The 25,178-nt window shown below is 35.7% G+C and overlaps 1 protein-coding gene across 3 annotated transcripts in view; it reads left to right on the forward strand.

The window, feature by feature from the left end:
- The window catches only part of LOC5574915 (proton-associated sugar transporter A), a 50,101-nt gene that overhangs the window by 19,415 nt on the left and 5,508 nt on the right, over nucleotides 1–25,178 (forward strand). Inside the window, exons 1-3 of one of the 3 annotated variants that reach the window (XM_021854810.1) lie at nucleotides 3,755–4,111; nucleotides 16,641–16,708; nucleotides 17,748–18,060. In XM_021854810.1, the coding sequence (XP_021710502.1) occupies nucleotides 16,672–16,708; nucleotides 17,748–18,060 (350 nt within the window). In that variant the 5' untranslated portion in view covers nucleotides 3,755–4,111; nucleotides 16,641–16,671. Of the gene's footprint in view, nucleotides 1–3,754; nucleotides 4,112–16,640; nucleotides 16,709–17,747; nucleotides 18,061–25,178 lie in introns of those variants that run through there. The other 2 variants (XM_021854811.1, XM_001661670.2) reach the window with 2 other exon arrangements.

The following is a 25,178-nucleotide window of genomic DNA, read 5'->3' on the forward strand; positions in this document are numbered from 1 at the left end:
TCACATCACCCGCCCCCGCAGGAGCAAGCGACGCGAGCAAAGGATCAAACACTACTGACCCTATCCGCGAATCACGCCACTATTTATTCATGCCGCACGAGCGACGCGCAACACGATTGATCCTGCTCACATCACTCGCCCCCGCAGGAGCAAGCGACGCGAGCAAAGGATCAAACACTACTCTGAGAGCACCAGTATTTACTAGACTGGCCCTTAAACAAGAAAGTTGAAAAACTCAACAGGGCACCCCTTAGATTTGTGCCTTAGGGTAAGAAAAAACCTCTCTCAAAATTGCAACTCATTTGGTTGCTCCCCCAGCTGGCGCATTCAATTCAAAGTTTGTATGGAATCTTTGTTTCAAATATATTGAAAATTGACCCTATGCCACTGTTTCGTTCCGTAGACTAGTAAATTACGTTCAATTGAGTCCAGAATGACAAATTCACTTGTTAATACCCACTCCCATACAATTACATATATGCATGCACCTTGTACCGCAACTCGTCCAGCGTCATAGGTGGCTATGATGCGCTTAGTGGCTACCACCCAGCTATGTTGAAGAAATACCAAGCATTATTGCAAATCTTCTTCAGATAGTTAAAACACCAACTTTCAATCGCGATTCTGCAGAATTTTTATTTCTTTTTTTAAATTATAGCCTTTGAACCGCTTAACCGATTTTCAATTTTCTTGGACGGAATGAAATCTAAAGGTTTTAAATTTTAAAGAAAAATATAAAATTTCACAATAATTGTTTTTTTTTTAATGAAAAAATAATCAAAAAATTCTGTGTTTTCGTGTTTTAAAGGCCTTGGGACAAAAGAAACTATTGCTGTTCTCATTTTTTCTTGAAAGTTCGGAAAATATTACATTTAATGTCAAATTTTCAGCAATGTATGTTTTTTAGTTTTCGAGATATATATTTTTTTAAATAAAAAATCTGTCATTTTTCATTGGCACACATTGTAGGTCTCAGCACATTAGAATTTTTTATTTAAAAAAATCATAATTTTTGAACAGCTCAACCGATTTCCAATCTTTTTTTATGGGATGGAAGTTTAGGATTTTAACTTTTCTGAAAAAATATAAAACTCTGAAAAGAATTTTACATGAAAATATACCTATAAAAATTTCCTAAAAAACAAGTAATTTTTATATTTATTCATGTAAAAAATAAATCAGAGTTTTATGTTTTTTATGAAAATTTGAAATCTTAAGCTTTCATTCCATAAAAAAAGATTGGAAATCGGTTGAGCTGTTCAAAAGTTGTTTTTTTTTTAATTCATTTAATGCTCGATGAAAGCCGTATAGGGTACCCTGTAGAAATTGATGTATAATATCTGAAAGAACCCTTATAGGAACTTTCAAAGTAATACATTCTGGTGCGTTTTTCATTAAAAATATTATCAACTTTTTAAGATAGATATTTGATCGGCGTGAAAAGTGATGCCAGTTAAGGTCTTATACCAGCTTTCCGGGGGTAGTGGCCATCATATTGCTGGGTCTCAAATCTAGGTTGCGCATACCAAACTTCATGATTCTGATAAAGGTTTCAGGATCATCAATACAATAAACATTTTCTCCGGGAAAAGAGATGTCGAGAATGCAGTAAGACATAGTCGAGTCATGCGTTTTTTTGCCTTGATGTGTAGTTTTTCTCACGTAAATCTGTAATGTTAGAGTCGGATTCTGTTTGATCTTTCGACCTTGACGCTTGCTTCTGCGGGGGCGAGCGACGAGGGCAGGATCAAACATGTCGCGCGTCTAGTAAGAGAAAAAGTGGCGTGATCGGTTAGTTCGGTTAGAGTAAGTGAAAAAATGCCGCGATCAGTTAGTTCTTTTTGATCCTTCGACCTTGACGCTTGCTACTGGGCAGTGCGTCAAGGAAGCCCGAGCAGTCGTTAGTATCTGTTTTTCTTTTTCGGGTCTGAGTGCTTTTATTTAGCCGAGCAAACGAGTGAAGCTGAGAGTGGATTGTGGCTGCTCAGTCAAGGATAACTGATCAATTGGTGAGCTCGTTTCATGCTACTATTTCTAATCTATAAAATATGTATGATTGCACATTTAATCGTTACAATGGTGGGACGTAAATATGAATTTTCAACAAACTGTGAGTGTCGACACAAACTTTGATTCATGAATTATATATGTTCAACATTTTTTTTTTAGAACACCCCTTTTTACCTTTATTTTTGTAATTAAAAAAAAATTTGAATGGTTCGACACTACAAGTGTAGACTTGTGAAAGGTTCACTTTATTCAACAAACTTTGGATGGTTCGCCACTGTAAGTGTCGGCATAAGAATAAGAGTGTTCTATGATGTTCCAACCAATCGAGTTTTTTGTTTCTTTTCAAATAAGTAAAATATAATAACACATGCCTTCGCCCTGACAGCTGTAGAAATTCTTTATTTGTATATATCTCACAAATCATTATTTATCATGGTTGATAAGCGATTAATCAAAGTGAATCCTGTGACCCAACGATCCTTCCCATTAACAAACATCCCTCCCAGTAACCTTTGTGGAGATGCAGAGGCAAACACGGTCTCCAAATAGCAAAGGTTACATACTAACATTCCTTCCCCAAATCCCACCTGACTGCAAGGACGTGGCCGGCGCCGTTATTGACCATGTATAAATAGAGGCACTGAATTATGCACATTGAAGAAGATTATGGCCAATCCCAGCCGAACTTCTAGTTGATTCTTTGTGCATTTTCACTGACTTCGGTCAATCACGGAATAGCAACCATTGATATGTGTAGTCAGTCTAAGCTAAGCTAAGCTAAGCGTAAATCTGTAATGTTAGAGTCATCTGTCTTTCCCACAGTTGGGATTCAACTTATTACTCAAGGCTTGGCCGTGACCGTATAATAATACTATATGCCAGAAAAAAAAAAAAACAATTTAGTGCAAGTAGGTATTAATTTGATACTACATGTTTGCTGATTCACTATATCGCATCACTCAAAATTAATCCGTCGTCAATATGCAACAACAAATGTAGCTTGAAAGCACTCAACCATTAGATCTCATAGCTTAGAAAAACATCGTCAATCGTGTTGACACTGCTTTTATACAAAAAAAAGCATTCGTATGATTCAATTGTTATTCTCTCTGAAAACCAACAAATTGTTATAAGCAATGTCACTCTGCCCAGCAAAGCTATAGCATTTAAATTTAATGGGGTGGATCCAAACTATACATTTGGTTCCATACCTTCAATTTCATTCATAGGGTTCTCGAAGAATAGTCTCCTTTGTATAAGTATAAAAAACAAGCAGACAGATCTATTTAACATAGCACAGAACATATTCGACTTCGTACTGATTTTGAGCTATCGGCAAAAAATGCATCATCTCATTTCATATCAGCTTTTTTTTTTCGAATGCATCGTCTCATCATTCCCAAAATTATGACAACGCCATCCGTTGTAATCAGTACCATTGCTTTCCAGTTTTTTTTCACTTCCAAAAAAAACTCCTCATTAATCTTTCACATTGTGATCGCGCCCGAGCAGTGGTCATATTTTAGAATCAGTATGCAACTTCATCAAGTAGAAAAAACACCGGCCGGCCGGAAAGAAGAACTCTGAAAGCAGATTAAAGCTTACCATTAATTAATAGCCCTCGTCGCAGCCATCGATTCCATCGAGAGGACCACTTAAGGTGGCTGTTAGCCGTGTATTCGAACTGGGGAACCTCATGTCGGAGGTAATTCTCGCAAAAGTTGGCCGTTTCGGACGGTAGTCGCGGTTGAACTTTTGCACCGAATGGATCGATCCATTCGGGTGAGATTAGATCTCCGAAGTGAGGAGGGTGTGTAGATCGGATCTATGGTTCTTCAAACTGACCTGAGGCCTTCTAATGATAGCACGTGCCGTTCGCGAAAAAAAGGCTAGACGAAAACCCCAAAAGTGTGCGAATTAAAACCCTATTTGGATGAGGAGAGGAATCAAATACGTATCAGTCACGGGTGAACGGTTTCCTTGGTGGAAGTTGGATGGGTGATATAAACCTGGATTTGGGGAAAGTGTTGCTCGTTTCGTAGACAGTCCACCGGTCGCAACGGTACGAATTCGGGTGCCTTCAGGAGTCATACTGCTTGTAGTAAGTAAACATCTACAGGTCACCTGAATCAGGATTTAAAAAGGTGTTAAGTGTGTCAATGGCCGATTTAAGTGATCCTACCAATGATAACGATTGAAGTGGTTAATCGCTCAGACGGGGCCTTAGATAGCCGTAGCGGTAAACACGTGGCTAGTCAGCATGACCAAGTTGAGTGTTGTGGGTTCAAATCGTCGATGGTCTTTTCGTAAGGAAAACTTTCTCGACTTCACAGGGCGTAGAGTATCTTCGTGCATGCTACACGATAAACGAATGCAAAAATGGTTTTAATTGGCAAAGAAAGCTCTCAGTCAATAACTGTGCAAGTGCTCATAACAACACTAAGCTGAGAAGCATGCTCTGTCTCACTCGGGATGTAACGCAGAGCACTAATTCCACATAAGAGGAGATTTCCGTAAAGTGAACTACTTGTTCAAGTGTTTCCGTCTACCAAATCCATCCGGGGAGCAATCATGTGCGTTTATTATCAGTTCTCGAGTAAGTGATCGTGCTTCAGCTGAAACAAAGTTAATGCGCTAGACAAGTGGAATAATTTTATTGTTTTGTATAAGAAGTTTGTGATGATGATGGTTTGTTTTGGAATCAAGCGATGACGGAACAATTAAAATCGAGGCAGTTGAAGTTACTAACCTAGGGCATGGAAAAACCCGTACCTTGAGGTGGACGGAGGTTAATAAATAGGATCAGTTGTTGTTATCAAAGATAATCATCATCTTTAGAATCATGACATAGATAAACTACAATTGATACAGCTTCCGATTTGCTTCAAACACTATATCAAATCTGTCAGGTTTTCAACATTTATGTTCCAAAAAATATTGCCCTGCTGTTTTTCGATACAAAATGGCCTAATTTGGAGCTCTGTAGCTCAGCTTCTTTAAGCCCGAATTGGTTGAAATTTGGATGACAAACTACAAACAAATATACGATACTGTGTATACTAACTACTGAGCTCATTAAATTTCACCGATTTTCTAAAAAGTTTCAGTTTATATGCTTAATTTGCCACAAAATACAAATTTTATTTGTATAACAATACATATCAACAAAGTTCATATTACTTCCGATGCTCAAAAGTTAATTTTTGATGGTTTAGAAAAGTATTGTACTTTGCCATATAAGAGAAACGAATATTTTTTCACGTGCTAGCAGCGTTGAAAAAATCGATTTTATCTCAATTCAGCCAAATTATGTCTGAAATGAAAATTTAAGTCATACATAGATCATAAAAAAGTTTGAAAAATCGTACATTAAATTTAATTGAAACATCATAGAAAACAGTGTTTTTACAACTTTGGAAACCTATAGCTAAAAATTGTGACGTGTTGGAACATTTCTGAGAACGGCATCAGATACAGCAACCCCAAATCTACTGGGAACACATCATTTGATCCTTGAGACACGCAAAAATATCATTTTTGTTACGCTGTGTAATAGTTTATTATTGTGTTCGGCAGAGATAATCACTTTTAGAAGTTACATAAACTTGCAGAATACACCAACCAATTACTCACCGTTTTTAAGTTAAATTGAAAGAAATCTCGATTACTTTTGTCTTCGAACAACCCTCTGAAACTTTTTGGAAAATGACTGGATGACTAATCGGCACAGCATACACTAGACTTCAGGTTATTTGCAGTTTGCAATTCAAACTTCTATTTCGGACTACCAACGAAAATTTCAGAAATTGCACAGTTTTTAAAAAGTAACATCATTTCTCGACGTTTCATGCAAAATTAAGGTTTTTGCCGAAAAAAATGTATGGAAACTTTTTTTGCACGGCCCTGTAAAAAAAGTCCGTGCAAAAACAGAATCGGGAGTATTTACATGCAAGTTTTTGCAGTAACTCCTAAGATTTTCGAAAAAAAAAATGCAGACATTCGCTGCAAAGATTCTTCCGTAAATTATTCCGGAGATTTCTATAAGTTCCTCAATTCATAGATTAAAATTCTCAACAAATTCCTTCGAATGATTCCGCATGAAGTCCTTCATGAATTATACTGTCAATGTTCGTTTTAGGAATCAATTCAAAACTATTTCAAGACTTTCTTCTTAATTTAAAACTTTATTAAATATTTCTCCAAATATTTTTTTTTCTGGGGCTCTAACATACATGTCCCAGAACTCTATCCCAAACATACTAAATTTGAATATCATACATATTAAATTTGAAAAAGTTTATTTAAGGAATATCTATGGGAAGTACACTCAATTCTTTTTTTCTTTTTCAAAAGTTCCTTGTGGCATACTTTTAGGATGCTTTAAAATCAAAACTGTTCTCAGATTACTAAAATTTGTACAGAATTCCATACAACTTATTTTTCCAAGAGCATAATTTCCTTAAGATTTCCAATGAGATTTATCCAATACTTTTTTGGGGAAAAATTCCAAAATTTTCTCAGGGATTACTGGAAAATTCTTCAGAAATTTCTATTTGAGACATGTTGTCAAGAATTCATTCAAGACTATTTTAAAAGATATCTTTTATTATTGAACACAAGAATTAATATCTTGAGAAATTCAAAATTAAATACATGAAAAGTTCATAACTCATAAAATTTATCTCAAATGAAAACAAGTCTTAGTGAAGAGTAGCTTTCTCAAAAATTATTCTCATTTACAAAGCTTCTTCTTATAACAACGATGTGAATAGTGAATACAGGGGCACGGTGCTCCCCTGACCGTTATCAAAAAAAATTCGCCATCAAATCTGTGCTCACCAGTCGTTTTCTATAGTTAAGGTGCAAGTCTGTGCAAAATTTAAAAAAACATCGTAGGACCCGTTTTGGAGTAACGCCCTTTTGATTGTATTAGTCCACAATTTCAAAGTAAATCTGAGATATTTACCGTTTTGATTCATATTACGGACACTTAAGGCCTCAGTGAAGTATAACTCACTAAAAAGCATGTAAAATAAATCACTCCGTATGATTCCTCCGCGTGATCGAACCTTCAAACCCCTTAACTTTCGAATGGTGAGTGGAGATTTTGATTCCGATACATGAATAATTTTAAACAAATAGAAATCTGTGGAGTTTACATGATTCTTATTCCGGACACTTCCTTACTATTGCCTCATATTCCGGACACTTCGATTCGAACTCCGGACAGGTCAAACAAATCACAAATAGAAAAGTCAAATCATCAAATGAAATCGTTAAACCATTAGATAGACGCCTAAGGAAGTTGGGTATTATAAAATTTCATATATATCTATGGAAAATGTTTGTTGAAACGAGCCTTGAAAGTGAGAACTTTTGAACGGCAAAAATTGAAACATTTCGTGTGAAATGTTTCCCATACAAAGTAGAGTGTCCGGAATTTGAAGCTGTCCGTAATATGAATCAAAACGGTAAACGGATTTTTATTGGCCGTGATTATCGGAAGAAATAAACCATCTAAATTTGGTTCATAGTAGGTGTTCTTAGTTATTTCGGACCTCTGGACGCAGTATTGATACTATTGAATGAGATGATCGTCGAAATTTGTAGCTACGCCCTTTTTGAAGTGTAACCATTAAAAGCACTTATTTTAAATAGATTAATTAGGCATTCTAATACCGGTAAGCATGTTCAAATATTTGCAATGACACATTGCACTTACATGCCATCAAAGTATTTCACAATTGACTGATTTTTCATAGGCTCAAGCGATATAGAGTATTTCGGAGCCAATTTTGTAATGCTATTATTTGTCATAAAATATTGTTATAACCCAACTAGCTGCCCCTCGGCTGTGCTGGCTAATTTTGTACTGGCCCAGAACTTAAATTCCTATTGCTGAGTAATGCACTATTGGCCAAAATATGGCACTCTAGTCCACTATCAATACTTATGTGATCATTTGTAGCATACATTACAACATACAGATTTTTCACAAATCTGTGAAAATTTTACCTGTGACTTTCCCGGTCTTTTCGATCTCACAAACATGTAAGAATCCTGGATAAATACAATGGTTAAGGAAAAGAATAATTCAATCAACCCATTTTCAAGCCAAGTTTTCCTCAATACTTTATATACGTTGAAGAAAAGTAATGAATATTCGGTATTGTTTGGATTCTTTGATTTTCTCATCTTTATACTTGCAGAGCTCAATTTCACATGTCTTCCTTAAAAATCGAAACTCAAATCAAACCTCTCTTGAAAAGATTCTACCACATAATCCCGAAATTTGTATTCCCAAACAGGGCTGTGCATTTTCGAAAGCATTTTGTGAAACACGAAGGCTTGACTGCGTCGTCTCGATGGTGACGAACAACTGCGTCGCTTCGTTCTTCTTTCGCCACTCATTCGTTTCGTTACCTTATTGAAAGCAGCGAACAAGAAAGGTGGAATGAAAGATTAAGAATTTCGTTTCATTTGATTTCATTGAAATCTATCAAAATGTTTCAAATTGGATTTTACATATTTTTTGCAATAGTAATGTATATAACTTGTTAAGTAATAAATTAAGATAGAGAAAGTATGCGGGCCACCACATCGTTCATTTGAATTAATCAGCTCCTAAAGCTAGAGACTACCGATTGAAAGACCAGCTCGCTGCGGTGAGGCTCTGATAAATGACGCGTGACGCACAGGCAGCACGAAAGAAATGAAAGACTACGCTTGCTGCGATGAAAGGAAATGTTTGTCGGATTGAAACGAAACAGTAGAGCTTCAATCGAAAGGGAAGCTTGAGTCAGTCAGTTGGGGACTGAAAATGCTTTCAATGAATTGAAAATGGACAGCCCTGTTCCCAAATGTCATTAACCCGAAAGCAGGGACGAAAATACTCAATCTACCCTCGCCTACATTTATACTTGCTGGGTAGAATCTTCGTTGATTTTTATTTGTTTTTCTCCTCACCTTGACAACACAACAAAGATTGGCAAAACACTTGCGCAAGATTTTCAGTTTCCTTTTAACCTGCTGCTACTCAACCGCTTTGTGATAATCGGAAACAAAAAATGATATTCATTCCAACTAGCTTGACTTTTTTACATTCCACTTCGGGAAATTGTAATTTATGCACGAGGCACACTAAAGACGCGTCAATATAATCGATTACGTGCATCGTATCGTTCATTACCCGTATAGCAACATAGTTTTTAATTAATATGAACCTCATTGATAATCAATTTTCTAAAACTGACACTCTTCTGCTTCTGATAATCAAAAACACCAACGACATACGGGCATCGTTGTTTGTTTTGCCAATCTACTTTTGTGCCATCTTCATTGGTACAATCATATTGGTGGTAGTGCGGTTACTTTGATAGTGGCATAAATGTCGGTGAATTGAGTATAGTGAGCATGATTTTTTTTGTCCCTGCCCGAGAGTCATCATCATGAATGATATTGTCCCGAATTTATAACTACCATGAATGACATTGCCCCGTGATAATAAAATTCGAAGTAATGCATCATGGTCTTCAGGTTCATGGTATTCGGGGTAATGGGATTCAGAGGGGTATAACTTTTAAAAAGACTTAACTATCAGTTATTGTTGCCAGAAAACCTTAAATTGTTATTTGGCCGTGTTGGACCTGCTAATCTATGTACTATAACAGATTTTAAAACCTCTATATACTGATGATTTATCTGTAAACTTTCATTTTTTTTATCGCAAACTGTGCTGTGAAGCAAGGACTCACCCGCTGCTATAACCAGTGAAGACAAACGAAAATAAATCATACTTTGCTAAACAAACTGTTCATAGGTGACATAGACAAACATTTAACATTAAGCACTGTAAGTGCTACGATTTAATATTCCAATCAACAAAATAATAATGGATGTTCTAAACATAGCATTATTTTCTTCCATTTTGTATCGCTGCTTCCTACATCGTGAATTTGATTCTATTCCATACCTTGCTATCCTAAACCGAAAACTCAAATCCGAAAGTATTCTTGAAGTCAATTTGCGCTTCGAAATACAACATGGATTGCTTGTTCAATAATCTGAATCGTGCCTTCATTGCTTCACCAAACTATCCAGAATATTGTTAAGCATAAGCATAGATGACCGTACAATTCATAGTTGCTACTCCGTGATTGACCAGAACAATCGAAGTTGCACAGGAAATTAATGAATGGGGCTTGGGATTAGCTTACCATTCTTCAATGTGCACTAATCGGGAGCTCAAATTTAAAAGTCAATAACGGCGCTGGCCACGTTCTTACGGTCATCGAGGAAGGGAAGGAATGTTAGTGTGACTACCATTGTTACTAGAGACCGAGATCACCTCTGCATCTCCACGGTTGTCATGGAAAGGATATTGGGTTAGTGGGATAAGGTAGAGATCTGGGAGTCACCAGTGTTTGGTGATGCGATCCATGATATAATCACGCCCAACCGAATTCGCGAAATAATTCGATATTCGCATTGTCCGCCGAACAAGTGTTTGTCACTCGCCCACGCAAGAGCAAGCGACGCGCTCAATAGATCAAACACTACTAACGATCCGCGGCGCTTTTTCATTTCTCTGAGCGAATGACGCGCGACAAGTTTGATCCTGCCCTCATCGCCCGCCTCCGCAGGAGCAAGTGTCAAGGTCGAAAGATCAAACACTACCCCAAATTATCCAGAATATTGTTGTATAAAATCTAATTTGGTTACATGATGGAATTGGCTCCGTAATGCCTTATAGCACTTGAGCCTATGAAAAATCAGTCAATTGTGAAATACTTTTGCGGCATTTAAAATCAATGTGTCAAAGAAAACATTTGAACGTGCTCAATACCTTCAAGCCTAATGCCTAATTTATATATTAAAGATTAGTGGCGTCAATGGTTATACCTCCAAAAAGCGTAACTCCAAATTTTGTTGATGTTCTTAATCAAAACTCCACATAGAGGTTACAAATAACTAAAACCCAGACATGAACCTTAACTATAGAAAACGACTGGTGAGCACAGATTTGATGGAGATTTTTTTCTGATAATAACGGTCAGGGGAGCACCGTGAGGGGGAGATCAAGTAGCCGATAGCAACAATACAGAACAAAGTAAAAAAATTGATAAATCATGGCCCAATCAAGATGGCGTGTAAGTAAACTATTATGAAGAATAATGTTTGCGTAGAACGAAACATCATTCATGCATTCTCATTAGAAAAAGTTGAGTTGTTTGAAAATCGTTGAAAATTTTTTGCATCACCTTATATGTGGGCATAATTAATAATTAATTTGGATAAGGCAAGCATCATCGAATATAATCATAATTTGAGAGTATGAATGTATGTTGTATAATTTTTATCCTAAATGTAGACAAACTACAGTTAAAGTAAAACACCTCCTGTCCCCCAGTTAAGGACAGCTTGATTTGTTATATGATATATTTGTAATTGTTGCACCAATGTCTCTAAATACATTAGTTTTCCATGGATTCCGTCTATTATGGTATCAATCATGCAATAAAAATAAGAAGAATGAACATTCGGAACAACATCGTAAAATTAGTTATTTTTCATCATATATGAAAGAGGTTTTTGATAGACAGCTTACAAACTAAGTAAATCTCAAATTGTGTAAATGTTGCAAATGCATTAAATCGGCTATGGACTTGGGAGCGGTTTTTTTTTATTATTGGTCAATTTGGTACTAGATTATATCACCAAGTATAATGTCAAAATTCATATACATATTTTCAAATTTATTTCTGCACGAACGATACAGATATGATAATATATCTCATAAATGAAGAACAGGATCATATAAAACCATTTAGTGACTTAATTATCCGGTACTGGGGGATCTTTTCCACAAATGCGAAAATATTTTCTATTAACTAATTCAACATTGTGGGAAAGACCTCTCAAACGGTTTAACAAACCAAAAAACTCAGTTTCAGCTTTAATATTCACTTTTACTGACATAAATTATAAAAGTGGTGGTTTTCATTAACACATTATGTTTTTCGACAGTTTATGTTAACCCTGAAAAGGCACAATATGACCATTGGAAGCAAATCTGGTCATATTGAATACTTGTGACCATTTTATGTCTAATTTAAGAACCCAAGTTTTTAGTTTGAAAACTCAAGTTTTATCAATATGAAATTATAATTATTCGAAACTTAAGAAAACTATTGTTTCAGCAAATTAAAACTGTTGTGGGTAAATTTGAATCATTCTGGACGCATAGATATAATTTTAGGTTTTGTTCAGCAGCTCCGGTATTTAAATTCGGAATTTCAAAAAATCGCGTTGGGAAAGTTCCGGCCTCCTATATCTGAACATGTCAAATGGTCAAGTGATTTATTGATGGTTCAAAAAGTGTCCACATGCGATCGCTAGACTTTATACATTCTATATTCGTATAGAATATATATTCATTATAAATACATTCGAAATACAATGAAATTTTACAGAGAATCACCCAAGAATCACCCGTGGAATTCCCGGCCATGTATCCGGATTGGCCACCGGTATCCAAATCCTTGTGGATGCATATGGAGGTGCAACTAATCCCCTTCACAATACTGTTAAAATTTTAAGAATTGATCTATTGAGTAACAAGCAATGATCAAAAACGTGAGACAAAGTCGTCCACGCCTTTTAAGAGTTAAATGACTAAGTCGCAACAATTTTGTGTTATAGGAACAGTTAAGAGACAGCTAAAGTTTAGAAATCCAATGAGAATTTATAAAGTTATGGTCACTAGGGCGGTTCAAAATTTAAAAATGTTTGAGAATCCAATGTCCCATATGTTCTTTACCATCCTTACCATAAAAATAGTGTTCTGTGAAATTTTCAGCTTTCTAGGTGGTGATTTAAAGGTGCCCCAAAGAGAATGTAGGTTTATATGGAAATTACTATGGAGAAATTTTGAGATATGTTCCAAACACGCTAGTACTGTAATGTAAGTACAAACTTATTATTCCATAGTAAAAACTTATTCTTCAAACCTTAATGAAGGATGTTGCTGAAGTAATAAATCCCTTTTGATCTAATTTTTGTTTGGGTTTTTTGTACATGTTTGCAGGGCTATAATCCCATATGAAGCTAAATAATAGCAAACAAACTCATGCATATCTCTTCTGCTATCCATCGGATTGAATTTCTCTCTTTAGAAAATTTCTTTATTATGGTTTGAAAAATAAGTTTTTACTATGGGATAATAACTTTCTACTTACATTACAGTACTAGCGTTTTTGGAACATATCTTTAAATTTATCCATAGTAATTTCCATATAAACCTACATTGTATTTGGGCCACCTTTAAATCACCACCTAGAAAGCTGAAAATTTCACATAACACTATGTTTATGATAATAATGGTAAAGAACATATGGGACATTGGATTCTCAAACATTTTTAAATTTTGAACCGCCCTAATGGTCACCCAAGGATGTTTTTTTTTAGTAAAATGAGAAAAAACTTGAATTAAACAAGTTTAAAATAACACTTGATTGGAGACAAATCTAATGTTTGACAAACTTTTCATGTATTTTATTTTGAAGAAATGATGCTAGAAGCCTCCAAAGATGTTTGAAAAATAATAAAGTAAGGAAGACTTTTTTGAAAGTCATATGTCATAGTTTTGAAATTCACCTGCAAGTCGCTTGCTCCACCTCTGAATCTTAATATATTAGTCTCAAAGTTAAAGGTTTCTCTTATTATGTGATATAAATTCGGAAAAGTCTACATTTTTGGTTTTTAGAACTTTAAAAAAATAAAAACTCTGAAAATTTTCTTTAAGGAGCCCAATCAGCAAACCTAGAGAAATGTCTACGATAATATGTTAAAACTACCCATAACAAATTACTGGAAAAACCCTTGGCGTGACTTCTTGGGAAGTCCCTGTTTAGGGCAAATTCTTGGCAAGGTGTAATTTCTGTTCAAATTCCTGAAGGGAAATTGAAATTCTGCATACACACTTTTTGATTAATCTAAAGTTGCAATTATTCAAGAATTTTCAGGGAATGAAAGGAAAATGGGTTGAATTTTTGACTTTATGGAAGGTAATATTTCAAGAGAGTTATCAGGATTTATTTCCAAAAATATATTTGAGGGATCACTGAAGTTATCTGAAGAAAAGAAAACTAGACGCGGACAAACGAAAAATACTCTTGAGATGGATAATATTATTACCGGAAATGCATGATGGAATTCTCTAACAATCATTTAAAAGATTCTCGACGGTGGACTTGGAAAGGAACCCCTACATTCATGATCAAGGAATTGCTTGTATCTTGAACAAACAAGTTTTGTTAAGTTTACATAGATGAATTTTTGAAGGAAGTTTCCACATGCTCAAAGAATCTAATTGACTATAAAAATAGTCTCAAACACTTTCTCCAAAATATTTAAATGGTCAATGTAACATTTCTGCAAATAAGTAAAGTCACTCAAATATACGTGTAACGCAAAGCAGTCTGTTGATGACACAACAACCACATTTTTTTTGCGATTCATGATAATAGCAATCTGTTTCGCTTAGTGAAATATTCATAGTTTCGCATTATGTCACACTAGTTTCGCTTTGTCGCTCATTAAAGTGGAGCAGATTGAACTGGATAAATCCAAACTGAAAATCACATGATTGGCAAAATTAAAGCCATTTCGGAGTGGTGCTTTGATAAATTTCGCTCTGTCTATGATGACCTTGCTGAATTATATGATTACATTAATTGGGTTTCGCTCTTCGTGAATCGATTACCATCTTTTTCATGCTGTAGTACTCCAATGTTATTCTAACAAAGGGGTAAATTACTTTATTGTATTTTGTTTTGTCAATTCGGCAGAGCATTTCCCGAATAATGACTTAGTAGCTGTAAAATTTGTTATTTATGTTAAAACAAATATAAGTCAAGTAAGTGTTGTAACTTATGACCACAACTAAAAACAAGCAAACTAAACTACAACCTTTAAACTAAATACACCCCTTCTGCACCAGAGTGTCCCAAAATTTGAGTGTGTCAGAAAACGTGGGAACAATAGAAACGTTGCGAATGTGACCCTTTTCACATAAACGTATTTTAAATAAGAACGTTTCGCATAAAGCATTGACATGACGGACGTTTTATATGTAATGAAATTAATGACTTCAGAAATAATATTAAAATATTTCTTGTATGAACGTGTATCATACTCAAAGTTTCATGCAAAATGTTGTTAGGGGAAACATATTTATACAAAAAGAGTCACCTTCGTACAGTTATCACAGTTATGGATACGATGGAAATAAATTTACAGCTACTGTTATACAGCATTGAGGTTTAAGTGAAAAATCAAATATTATACTTTTTTCTTTACGTCCTCACTGGGACAGAGTCTGATTCTCAGCTTAGTGTTCAATGAGCACTTCCACAGTTTTGAACTGTAAGCTTTCTCTGTCAAAGTATGCCATTTTTGCATTCGTATATCGTGTGGCAGGAAGCCCAGGGAAGACCAAGAAATTTCCATTACGAAAAGGTCCTGGACCGACCGGGAACTACTCTAACTCTAACCACTCCGGCTCATAACAGCAGGTAACACATCAATCGAACGAATTTATCCACCGTGGTGCGGGTGTATACATAAACGACTTTTTGTCTGAACCTTCATGCAACTTCTGGTTGTTTGGTTGGGTTACACACCGCATCTTGGTTTCGTTTCTTGTCTGAGTAGCAAGGCTTTGAAAATTTCACAATGGAAAAAGTCTGAAACTTCGAATGATTGCGATCCCAGACACTGTCTTGGCCAATTAGTGATTTGGGTTCAACCTCCAAGAATTCTGCAAGATGAATTTTACCAACATTTATTCAAAAAAATACTCACAACCTTCTACATGCACTTCACACAGAACTTTTCGAAATTTTCCTCCATGGAATTCCACGATTTACTTCAAATATTTCATTTTCAGTTATTTCAATTGGTAATATTCTCAAAATTCCTGTAGACATCGTTTACGAATGAGAACAACTCTATGAATTATTTAGGCATTTCATTCAAAAATTCTTCCTGGTACATCTCCTGTAATTCTTTAAGAATCAACGACAACAACTACTGCAAGAATACAATATTGTTTTCTAGGTAAACAAACATAAGAATCTCTACAAGAGTTCTTCCAAAATAGTAACAATTTTGAACGAATTGACACACGCTCTGAAGATTCGATTGATAACAGTCTCATTCATTAATGATTTTGGCCGGTAGGAGCACTTAAAGGAAAACCCTCAGGAGAAATTCATCCAGTGTCCATTCATTTCAATCAATAATAACTCCAGATCAATTGTCCCAGAGAGTCATCCTCCAAAGAAAATTATTCAGGTATTCTTGCAGGAATAAAAAAAGCGATTTCCAATGTGAAGTTATAGTGAATCATTGCTCAACAAGTAAGATGTCCGATCGGTTGCAAAACTTGGAAATACAAATTGGTGGAGAGCTGGAAAATATGGTTACAAAATTCCGGATAGAGGATTTGTTCTATCGGAAATTGAACTGTAAAAACATACCTCCAGGGTAACCGTTGCATACATTTCTGAAATCAGCGGAAATCTGCTTCCAACACACTAATAAAATTCACCTAATCATTCCCTAAACAGTTTCAGCAGCAGAGCGAGCCCGACGGCTAAAATGGGAAAGCTCAACGATGCAGTCGTGTGTTTCAAAGGTACGAAAATTTCCTCATGCACTAAACAAAACAATTTTAACTTTGCCGCACTAGAGCAACACACACCCACGCTAACAGTGAAATTTAATTCTAACATCGCACTTCCTCAAACAAGCTGACTGTGGACGGTTCCATATAATGATATGCACAGTTAAAACCTGCACCGGTAAACCACGGCAAGCTCGCTACTACAGTGGCAGTTGGAAAATTATAATCTCTTGTTACCTTTCCAAACACGCCGAAAAGGTACTCGATTCGCACTGGCTGACAATGCACAATGGTCCGAATCGACAATTTAGCAGGAAAATGTTTTTTCTCGTTGATTTTAGACAAATGATTTTTAGTAAAGGGAAAGGATGGTTTACATTTACAATTCAGGTTTCCATTTGGAACCAAACTTTTTTTGTTTGAGGAAATTTGTAGTTGCGTTCTTCTGCAAGCATTTAGAAAATGTTATTATAAATTCCGGCGGTGTAAAATTTGGGAAGGTTTTCTGGTAGTTACTGCGTTTGGAAAGGTTGTTAAATATATTTTTTTAAACTTTGTTGAGGTATACAACTACAAATTTCTTTACACAAAAAAATGGTTCAAATTTTAAACCTAAAAATGCTTCCAAGTAGATGCAAAACTCATTTGCGAAAAGCTTCTCCAAAATCATCATACGTCTTCCCGCTAAATATTCGATTCGGACCATTGTGCACTGTGGTTCATACAGCATCGTCATAATTAGTGCATTACGTGGCAAAGCGCACTATCATATTCAGCGAGAGTTGCACCGGGCAATCAACCATAGAGCATCATGAAATTCTTATCAGCAAACCATCAGCTCATTGACCAGGTCTTCTCTCTCGCTCGTTTGTCAGTCAACTAGTGCCTCTTCGAAGCTATCCTCCCTCACTCCCTAGTCTAATATTACTCCACCACTTTGGGGACTTTCCCCCAAAACAAACGAACTCTAATCCTTCTTTGCCCCTTCCAACCCGTGAATTCAAAATCGCCATGCTTCGGAAACTAAAATGTGCCCTCAATGTCGTTGCAGCCAGTATCCTCGAAAGTAACACGATCTGGAAGAACCCACGAACTCGAACAGATCGGCAACAGCAACCCATCGATCGAAAGCGACGGAAAAGCGGCTGCGTCTGCGAAACCAGCCAAGGTAAATCTCCTCCGAACGGAGAAGTTCCTCCGAGCAAAGCAGCCTGTGATTGCGCGGAAACCGGCACAGAAATGGTGGCCGCCGGGATCAGCAATTTCCACTCCGAGCAGCGAAACGATCCACTGGTCCGGGAGTTGCGACGAGTGCGGGAGCAGAACGCTCAACGCTACAAGGAAGACTACTCGCATGTGTTTCGGTGAGTAATGCCGCCAGGGCGCCAGGCACGATTCTAATCCAGGGCTGGTAGCGACTGAGTGTCTTGAGAGTAGGAATTCTAGGGACATCTTGTCGGAAAAAAGATACAAGAAAGAAAACAAAAGGAGAAAATTAAATTTGAATCACAGACAGACATCACACTCTCATCACTGTTCATCGATTTCATTTTGAAGGTTTATTCAGATATATGGTAGGTGGTCAATCCGCCACCTGCAGCGCTAGCAATAAGCATAGGGTAACCAATATATTTTGGACCCCCTTGGCCATTTTCCTGCAAATTTCCCAGTTTAAATCGAAAGACCAACTCAATTTGCATGCCATTTGGAACGATAGGACTATTCCGCACATGTATCAATCGTTTGTACAACGAAAATGTGTTTATTTTATCTGAAATTAATTTAATTTAATCGGTGCATCCATGCAACCGTTACAACACGTTACACGCAGAAATTGGAGCCGTCAGAAATTGTTCAAATGTAAACAAAAACTTTTTTCAAATTTCTGGACAAAAAGCGTTGAATTTCTTCGGTTTTCCATTGTCGATCGATTGATTAGACTATGGGCAAGCATATTATACATCCAGTGTCATGGACTTTGTCGCCAAACGATAAAAAAATGCCGGGGGTCCAAAATATATACTTCGAGGGTCCAAAATGTATTGGTGTGTCCAAAATAATGAAAAACAGTGCTTCACAATTCAATTATTTTCGACGTTTTTTGGATCCTACATGACCGTTTGGGCATTTTTATCTCATAGAGGAAGTTTTTCCCTACATTTTGACATGTTCTTTGACATTGTTACGCTGTGCAACTAATTAATTAGGACACAAAACTAAAATCACTTCCTTAGGGGGTCCAAAATACGACTGTTACCCTACACGGAGAAAACGAAAAACAAACACATTTGAGTATTTTTGAGTTATTTTTCTCTCCCCATTTCAGTTGCACCTATTGTTGTCAAAGAGCGAAGAGCAAAACAACCCATAACCCGAACCTTAGTGCGTTACCTCAAATTTGAGTAAATAGCATAGTACTGGAAGTGAAGTTATTTGATCTGCCGGTTGAGTGAAAAGAACTTAGCCAGTAGGTATTTTTTCGCATGGCTTCAAATGAAAACAACTATTATAACTAAAAATGGGTGAATATTTTGACACAAGTGTGTTGAGCAAAATTATAGCCAATATGTTGAAGGTTAACGGTATGGTATTTGTTTTGTTTCAACTGCTAATGTTTTCCTGGAAACTTTGATTATACTACTAAGTCGAACTTTTGCCCCAACTTACTCTAAATGAATGTTATTTTTCCAGAAATTGTTCAGTCAGTGTTAATTAAACTGGCAGGAATCCGTACTGTACTCTTAGGAGTAAATGGACAACATTAAACAGTCGTAGGACTCAAAACTTAGTAGAACTTAGCATTATGGATATAATCCTTCCACACAATTTTCTGCAAGTTGCGACTATAAATTTGATAATCTGTATTCCAAGCAGTATTTGTAAAAATTCGATATGAAAAAACTTTGGATAAAAATAATAGCATGAGAACGGACTATCAACTTTGTTCATAGTTCTTCAAATGGTCACTGGTTTTGCTTGTAGATCTTAAGACTTTTACACTATGTAGTTATTGGTTTATGGACAAAAGGTCGAAAACAATTTGCATGGTGGAAAAAATCCTTCTTTGAAAAAAGATTTTCGACCTTTTGCCTCTTCTATATTGTTCTTCGACCTTTTGTCTGAGGGTTCATTAAAATTTTCTAGTGCACTTTTCCATATCAATAGTAGGTAAATAAGTTTATGATTTTTACAATATATTCTTAGCCCTCCGTATGCAATTAGTAAATTGCAAAAAATGACCTCAATCTAAGTAATGGCATAAATCTATGTTGAGCGCAATGATTGTTTTATTGCTTTATTGTATATTCTTCTAACTTTGTACTAATTACTAACTTTAAACGAGAAAAAAAAAGTATAATAGTTTATATATTTTTATTGGTTAGATTCATTTTAAAATAGTATGAAAAACGCCTCTATTACCACACCTTTTTAACTGTTTGACTGGATAAACTGCATTTCTATTAAACTTGGAAAAAAAGTTTAGGCTAAATTCGTCAATCACGACTTTCTGGAATCACAGGCAAAACCCCGATTTTTTTTTACGAAATCCTGAATATAAATCTAATACTGCCCTGGAAACCAGTCACACTGAAATCTCCCTGAAATCCCTCCACTGGAATTTGATACGCTTGTTATAGATTTTTTGGCAGGATTCTCACACATTCCTAAGCAGGATCCCCATAAAATCTTTAGCAGAACAACACAGAATTTTATGACAGAATTTCTTAGAATCCACGACACAGGAAATCCTGGGCAATATTTTGGATTATGTGGTTTCATTCTGACAACCATTTTAATCTGATATAAATCGATTCTCAGCCTATCGGAATCCTAGTGTGCTGCTCTAGCTTGAGGCCCATGAAAATTTTGAAAGTGCGCCCTAGGTGCTGTGCTCCCGAAAAAACTCGTCTTTTGTGCTACGCTCGCCATCGGTATCTAAGTTGTGAAATAACTGCTTAGTGAGGAAGGGCCTCTAGAGCTATTTTCAAATAATTGTGAATATTTGACTGGTCTACATGATACGGTCGAAGACTGGCGATCTGAGAATCACATGTTCGTTCCTCGCCGAAAATTTTTGTCATCACTTCAATTATAACTCTGAATTTTAACCGGTACTTGTGACCGAGTGCATTGAGACCAGAGTTGACAAGTTTCAATCTCAGTGCTCAATTTTGAAGCAAAACTAAACTACTGCAGCATTCGCATATAGTTCCACGGTGTGAGAACTGACTGCGACTAAGTGCCGTATTCATGAGAGACCACACTAAGCGATATTCAAAATCATCCACAAACTGCCCGCGCTGACAAGTTACTTGTGTCAAACGTTGGATTTTGAAAGTGAGCGATCTATATTAAACCATGGTAATTTCTCTCATTTACAGAAAACTGAGAGGAAATTTAGAACTTTCAAACATCAGTTGAAAATGAAAAAAAAAAATCAAAAGTCACCGTCACAAACTGCTTACGAAATTTTGCATCTATGATTGGGACACATCTTAAGAAAAAAGAGGCGCATCTAAAAAGGACTCTCAACGTATAGCGCTCCTGTGCGCCTGCGAGCAATGTAGCTATAGCATGTGCACAGTAACTCTAGTTAGAAGATTTGTTAAATAAATTTGCTGAAAATAGAGAAGCCTTAGGTTTTTTTTTCTGCAACATTTTTTTTTTGGCTGGAAATGAAATCCAAGATTGTACAGTTTTATATTTTTTTTTATTAAATGTAACTAAAATATATTGATACATTTCTTCAAGAATATCTAGTTGTAATGGCTGAGTAGTTGTTGACTTTCCAAATAAATACTATATAGTTGAATGCATTTTACTAGAATTTGTCGATATTTTTTGTAGTTTCTGCATGTTTTTTACAATGTAATGCCTAGATATGCAGTTTTTCCAGGTGTTTCTTAAAAAAAACGCATGGACAGTTTTTTTTAACAATAAATTCAAGCTTCTTGCTAAATTTTTACCTAAAAGTTTAATGTGTTTTTTATACAACCAAATATTTAGACTTAGTCACAATACCGTTCACAGATTCAGGTAATTTTTTTGGTGTTAATTAACGACCCTTTAACTTTAATTTAAATAATTATTACCTATTTAAGTCGCCATAGAATTTCATGAATCATGAATTTTGGAACTTTCCTGGTATGCTTAATAAAAAAGGGTATTCTTCGATTTGACTGGTGGAATGATGAGTGTACAAATGGAAGTTTGCCAAGGGCGTCAAGAGGCCACGGTACGACTCGGGTTCTGGAATAATCTTAAACAGTTGTACTAGCATAAAAGACAAAACGTCGAATGCCAAAACATCGAAAAGGACAAAACTCGAAAGTAGTTGACTTTCAACAACGATAAGGAATATTTTAGAGATTTCCTTTATCGTGTCGTGGTCAATGAAATGTGCATTTAGCCTATATTTGAATGATCGCGTACAGGAAGTACATTTCTTCCTACGTTGTGATAAACAATTGATATAGACATTTACGATTGACCGTCCGGCCATGGTAGAAGTATAGAGTCACGTGAAACAATGCACAAACAATGCATTATTTATTCTTCGGAAAAGAATCATTCTTCTAAGAAAATTTCGTTTCCTTCCAATTTTCTCTTTTCGACGTTTTGTATTTTCGACGTTTTGTCCCTTCGAAGTTTTATCCTTTTGACGTTTTGGCATTTGACGTTTTTGAAGTCGACATTTTGTCATTCGACGTTCTGTCACCCAACCGTCATACTAATATCTTGGTAGATTATAACTGAGTGAGACCGCATAGGCTTAGTTTCGTTCACAATTCTTCGCAGATTCACTGGTTACGATTGTAGAATCATCTGAAAGCCTCTACCCAAAAGAGTTCTTGCATAATTCGAGGAACTCAAAGTTTAATAAAAAAGTGCTCCATGAATCTATACGTTTAAGAATGCTGATCATAAACCTTCATTTGTTACGCTTGAGCATCTGAAGGCTTATTTCCCAAAGAAATCTGCAGGTGTTTATTTTTCCAAATATTCCTTCAGATATAACCTCGAAAATTTATGAGGGCATTTGTTTAGTTATTGTTTTACGGATTTTCTTAAAACGGTCTTAAGTTTGAGACGATAGGACTTAAACATTTTTATGTACAACATGAGTTGGGTAAAATTTCACTGTTCAATATCGATTTAATCGAGTTTTTCAACAGCCTCATTTGAATCTTTTAGTTGAAATTGCACTATTCAATATCGATGTATTTGAGTTTTTTTTTAAACTTCATTAAAATCAATACAGCCACACAGAATACATCTCTTTTCAAAAACATCAAGAAGTATATTTTTCAAATCCGGTGCATATCAGCTTACATAACGGTCTACTTTTCCCACCAACAAAAACTCGTGCTGAAAAAACTTCATTTTGCATAAATATTTCACTTCGAAGGTATTACAAACTTTCTAACAAATAAAACTGTGTTTTGAAGTTTATTTAAAACGTTATATAGCATGCAAGCTGGTAATCTAGCAACCGATGGATTATGCCATTTCTACATCTAATATTTCAAAAAAAATGACATGCAATGATACTTTTGAAAACGAAAACAGATTGAGAAATCCAAAATTAGACAAATAGTATTTTGATTCATTGGACAACAAATGTTGCGCTGGGTTACGTTTAAATACCTTTAAGATTTTTTTCAAAGATAGCCCAAGAAGTCAGATATTACGTCAGAAGTTTTTCCAAACAGTATCTAAGAAACCTTTGAATAAAATCTTAAGTCCTAAAAAATAGACGGTGCTTCTTTCCTTGATATTCCTAGAGTTTTCTTCAACGTTCCTATTGAGAACATTTTTAACCCGTATAGGCCTGAGTGAAAGCAAAAATACTAAAACCCTTACCACTCAGCGAATACTTAACGGATTCAAATATTTTTTTGTCAGTGTACTGGCTCACATATCTAGTTTCTAGACATGGCCGTAGAAACTCGGGAAAACCCCTGTTCCCGGAGTTATTGTGGTAGGTCACTGGGTCAAGTCGGGTAGAAAAAGGCGATTTTTTGAGACATGTCAAGTTATCTATATCTATTTCCAATGGCATTCATTTTATTTTGCATAAATCATTAAGATCTGATGTTAGATCTGGTGTTAGAACCTGAAGAACCGGTTCTAGATGTGTAAGATATTAAACCGTTTCAAATCTCAAAAAGTATAGATCGAACATAATAGTTCACTAAAATGCATTCTCATAAGCTTGACACAGATGTTAAGAAAAAAATTGTGCACTTTATCATAAATTTAAGGCATCCCGGGAATTCGAAAATGTTCATTTGTAGGATCAATCGAATGCAGTTGCCATATTTATTCAATTTCAACGATTATAAAAAGGATTACGCTGAAGCGTTTTTCTTAAAACTCCTTGATACAGAAGCCACATTATAGCCGATACTGGATATTATCTGTGACTTGAAATTTGCCTACCTCCAGGGTCACATAAACACAAAACCCTTGACACCCGACCTGACCCAGTGATCCACTGCAATAACTCCGGCCACAGGAACATTCCCAAGATTCTTTGAGTACTTTTAGAAACTAGATATGTGTACGAGTATACTGACAAAAAATAATAGAAATTCATTAAGTATTCGCTGAGCGGTGAGAGTTTAAGTAATTTTTCTTTCACTCAGGCCTATACGGGTTAAGCATTGAAGCAATTATTTCTCCAGATATGCCTCTAAGGATATTCTCAAAAATTGCGTTCATGTAATTTTCACCAGAAAAGCTTCAAGAACTTCTCCAGAAATTCTCTCAAAAAATTAAAAAAAAACTGGGGAGCTTTTCAAAAACAATTAAAAGTTTTTTTTTTCTAAATCTTGGAGATATTTTTAAGGCCAAGGAAATACTAAGGTAGCAACTGAAAAAATGTATGTAAATTATAATATAACCCTAGGTTACCTTCTGCAAAGATCTCTGAAAGAGCTCTTAGACTCTTGCGAAGCTATGATATTTATTGAAAGAGGCAATCAATTTAATCTTTGGATAATAAACTGCATGTTATTGTAAAGGAATTGGTTGGGAATGAATGTTTGAGTTATTGGAAAAGTTACTGAAGAAGAGAAATCGATAGATGACAGTTGACTTTTTTGCCTTCATTATTTGTTTACATTTTTAGATTGTGCACTAACCTAATTTGGTTCAAAATTATTTGCACATCTCGTTCACTATGAAAAAGGATATACCTAGAAATTTCAATAACATTTATTAGAATTTTGATCGAAAATTTCTGCTCTGCTCTTCCAGTGTATGGTTTTCGGTGACAGTTGGTGACAGCTTCACCTTGGCTTTCGAAAGCTCGTATTCTGAGCCAGCTATATCCTCTCTCTCTCTCTCTTAAGTATTTATTGTGGTGATACCTTAAATGAACTGTTGAAGAAGCAAGAAGGTGAAATCATTCGGGATTTTTAAACTAGGTGTAACACTGGAAAAAAATATAGATAAATTTCTGGAACAAATAATTTTT

Source organism: Aedes aegypti, chromosome 3, assembly GCF_002204515.2.
Source record: "Aedes aegypti strain LVP_AGWG chromosome 3, AaegL5.0 Primary Assembly, whole genome shotgun sequence".
NCBI classification, from domain to species: Eukaryota; Metazoa; Arthropoda; class Insecta; order Diptera; family Culicidae; genus Aedes; species Aedes aegypti.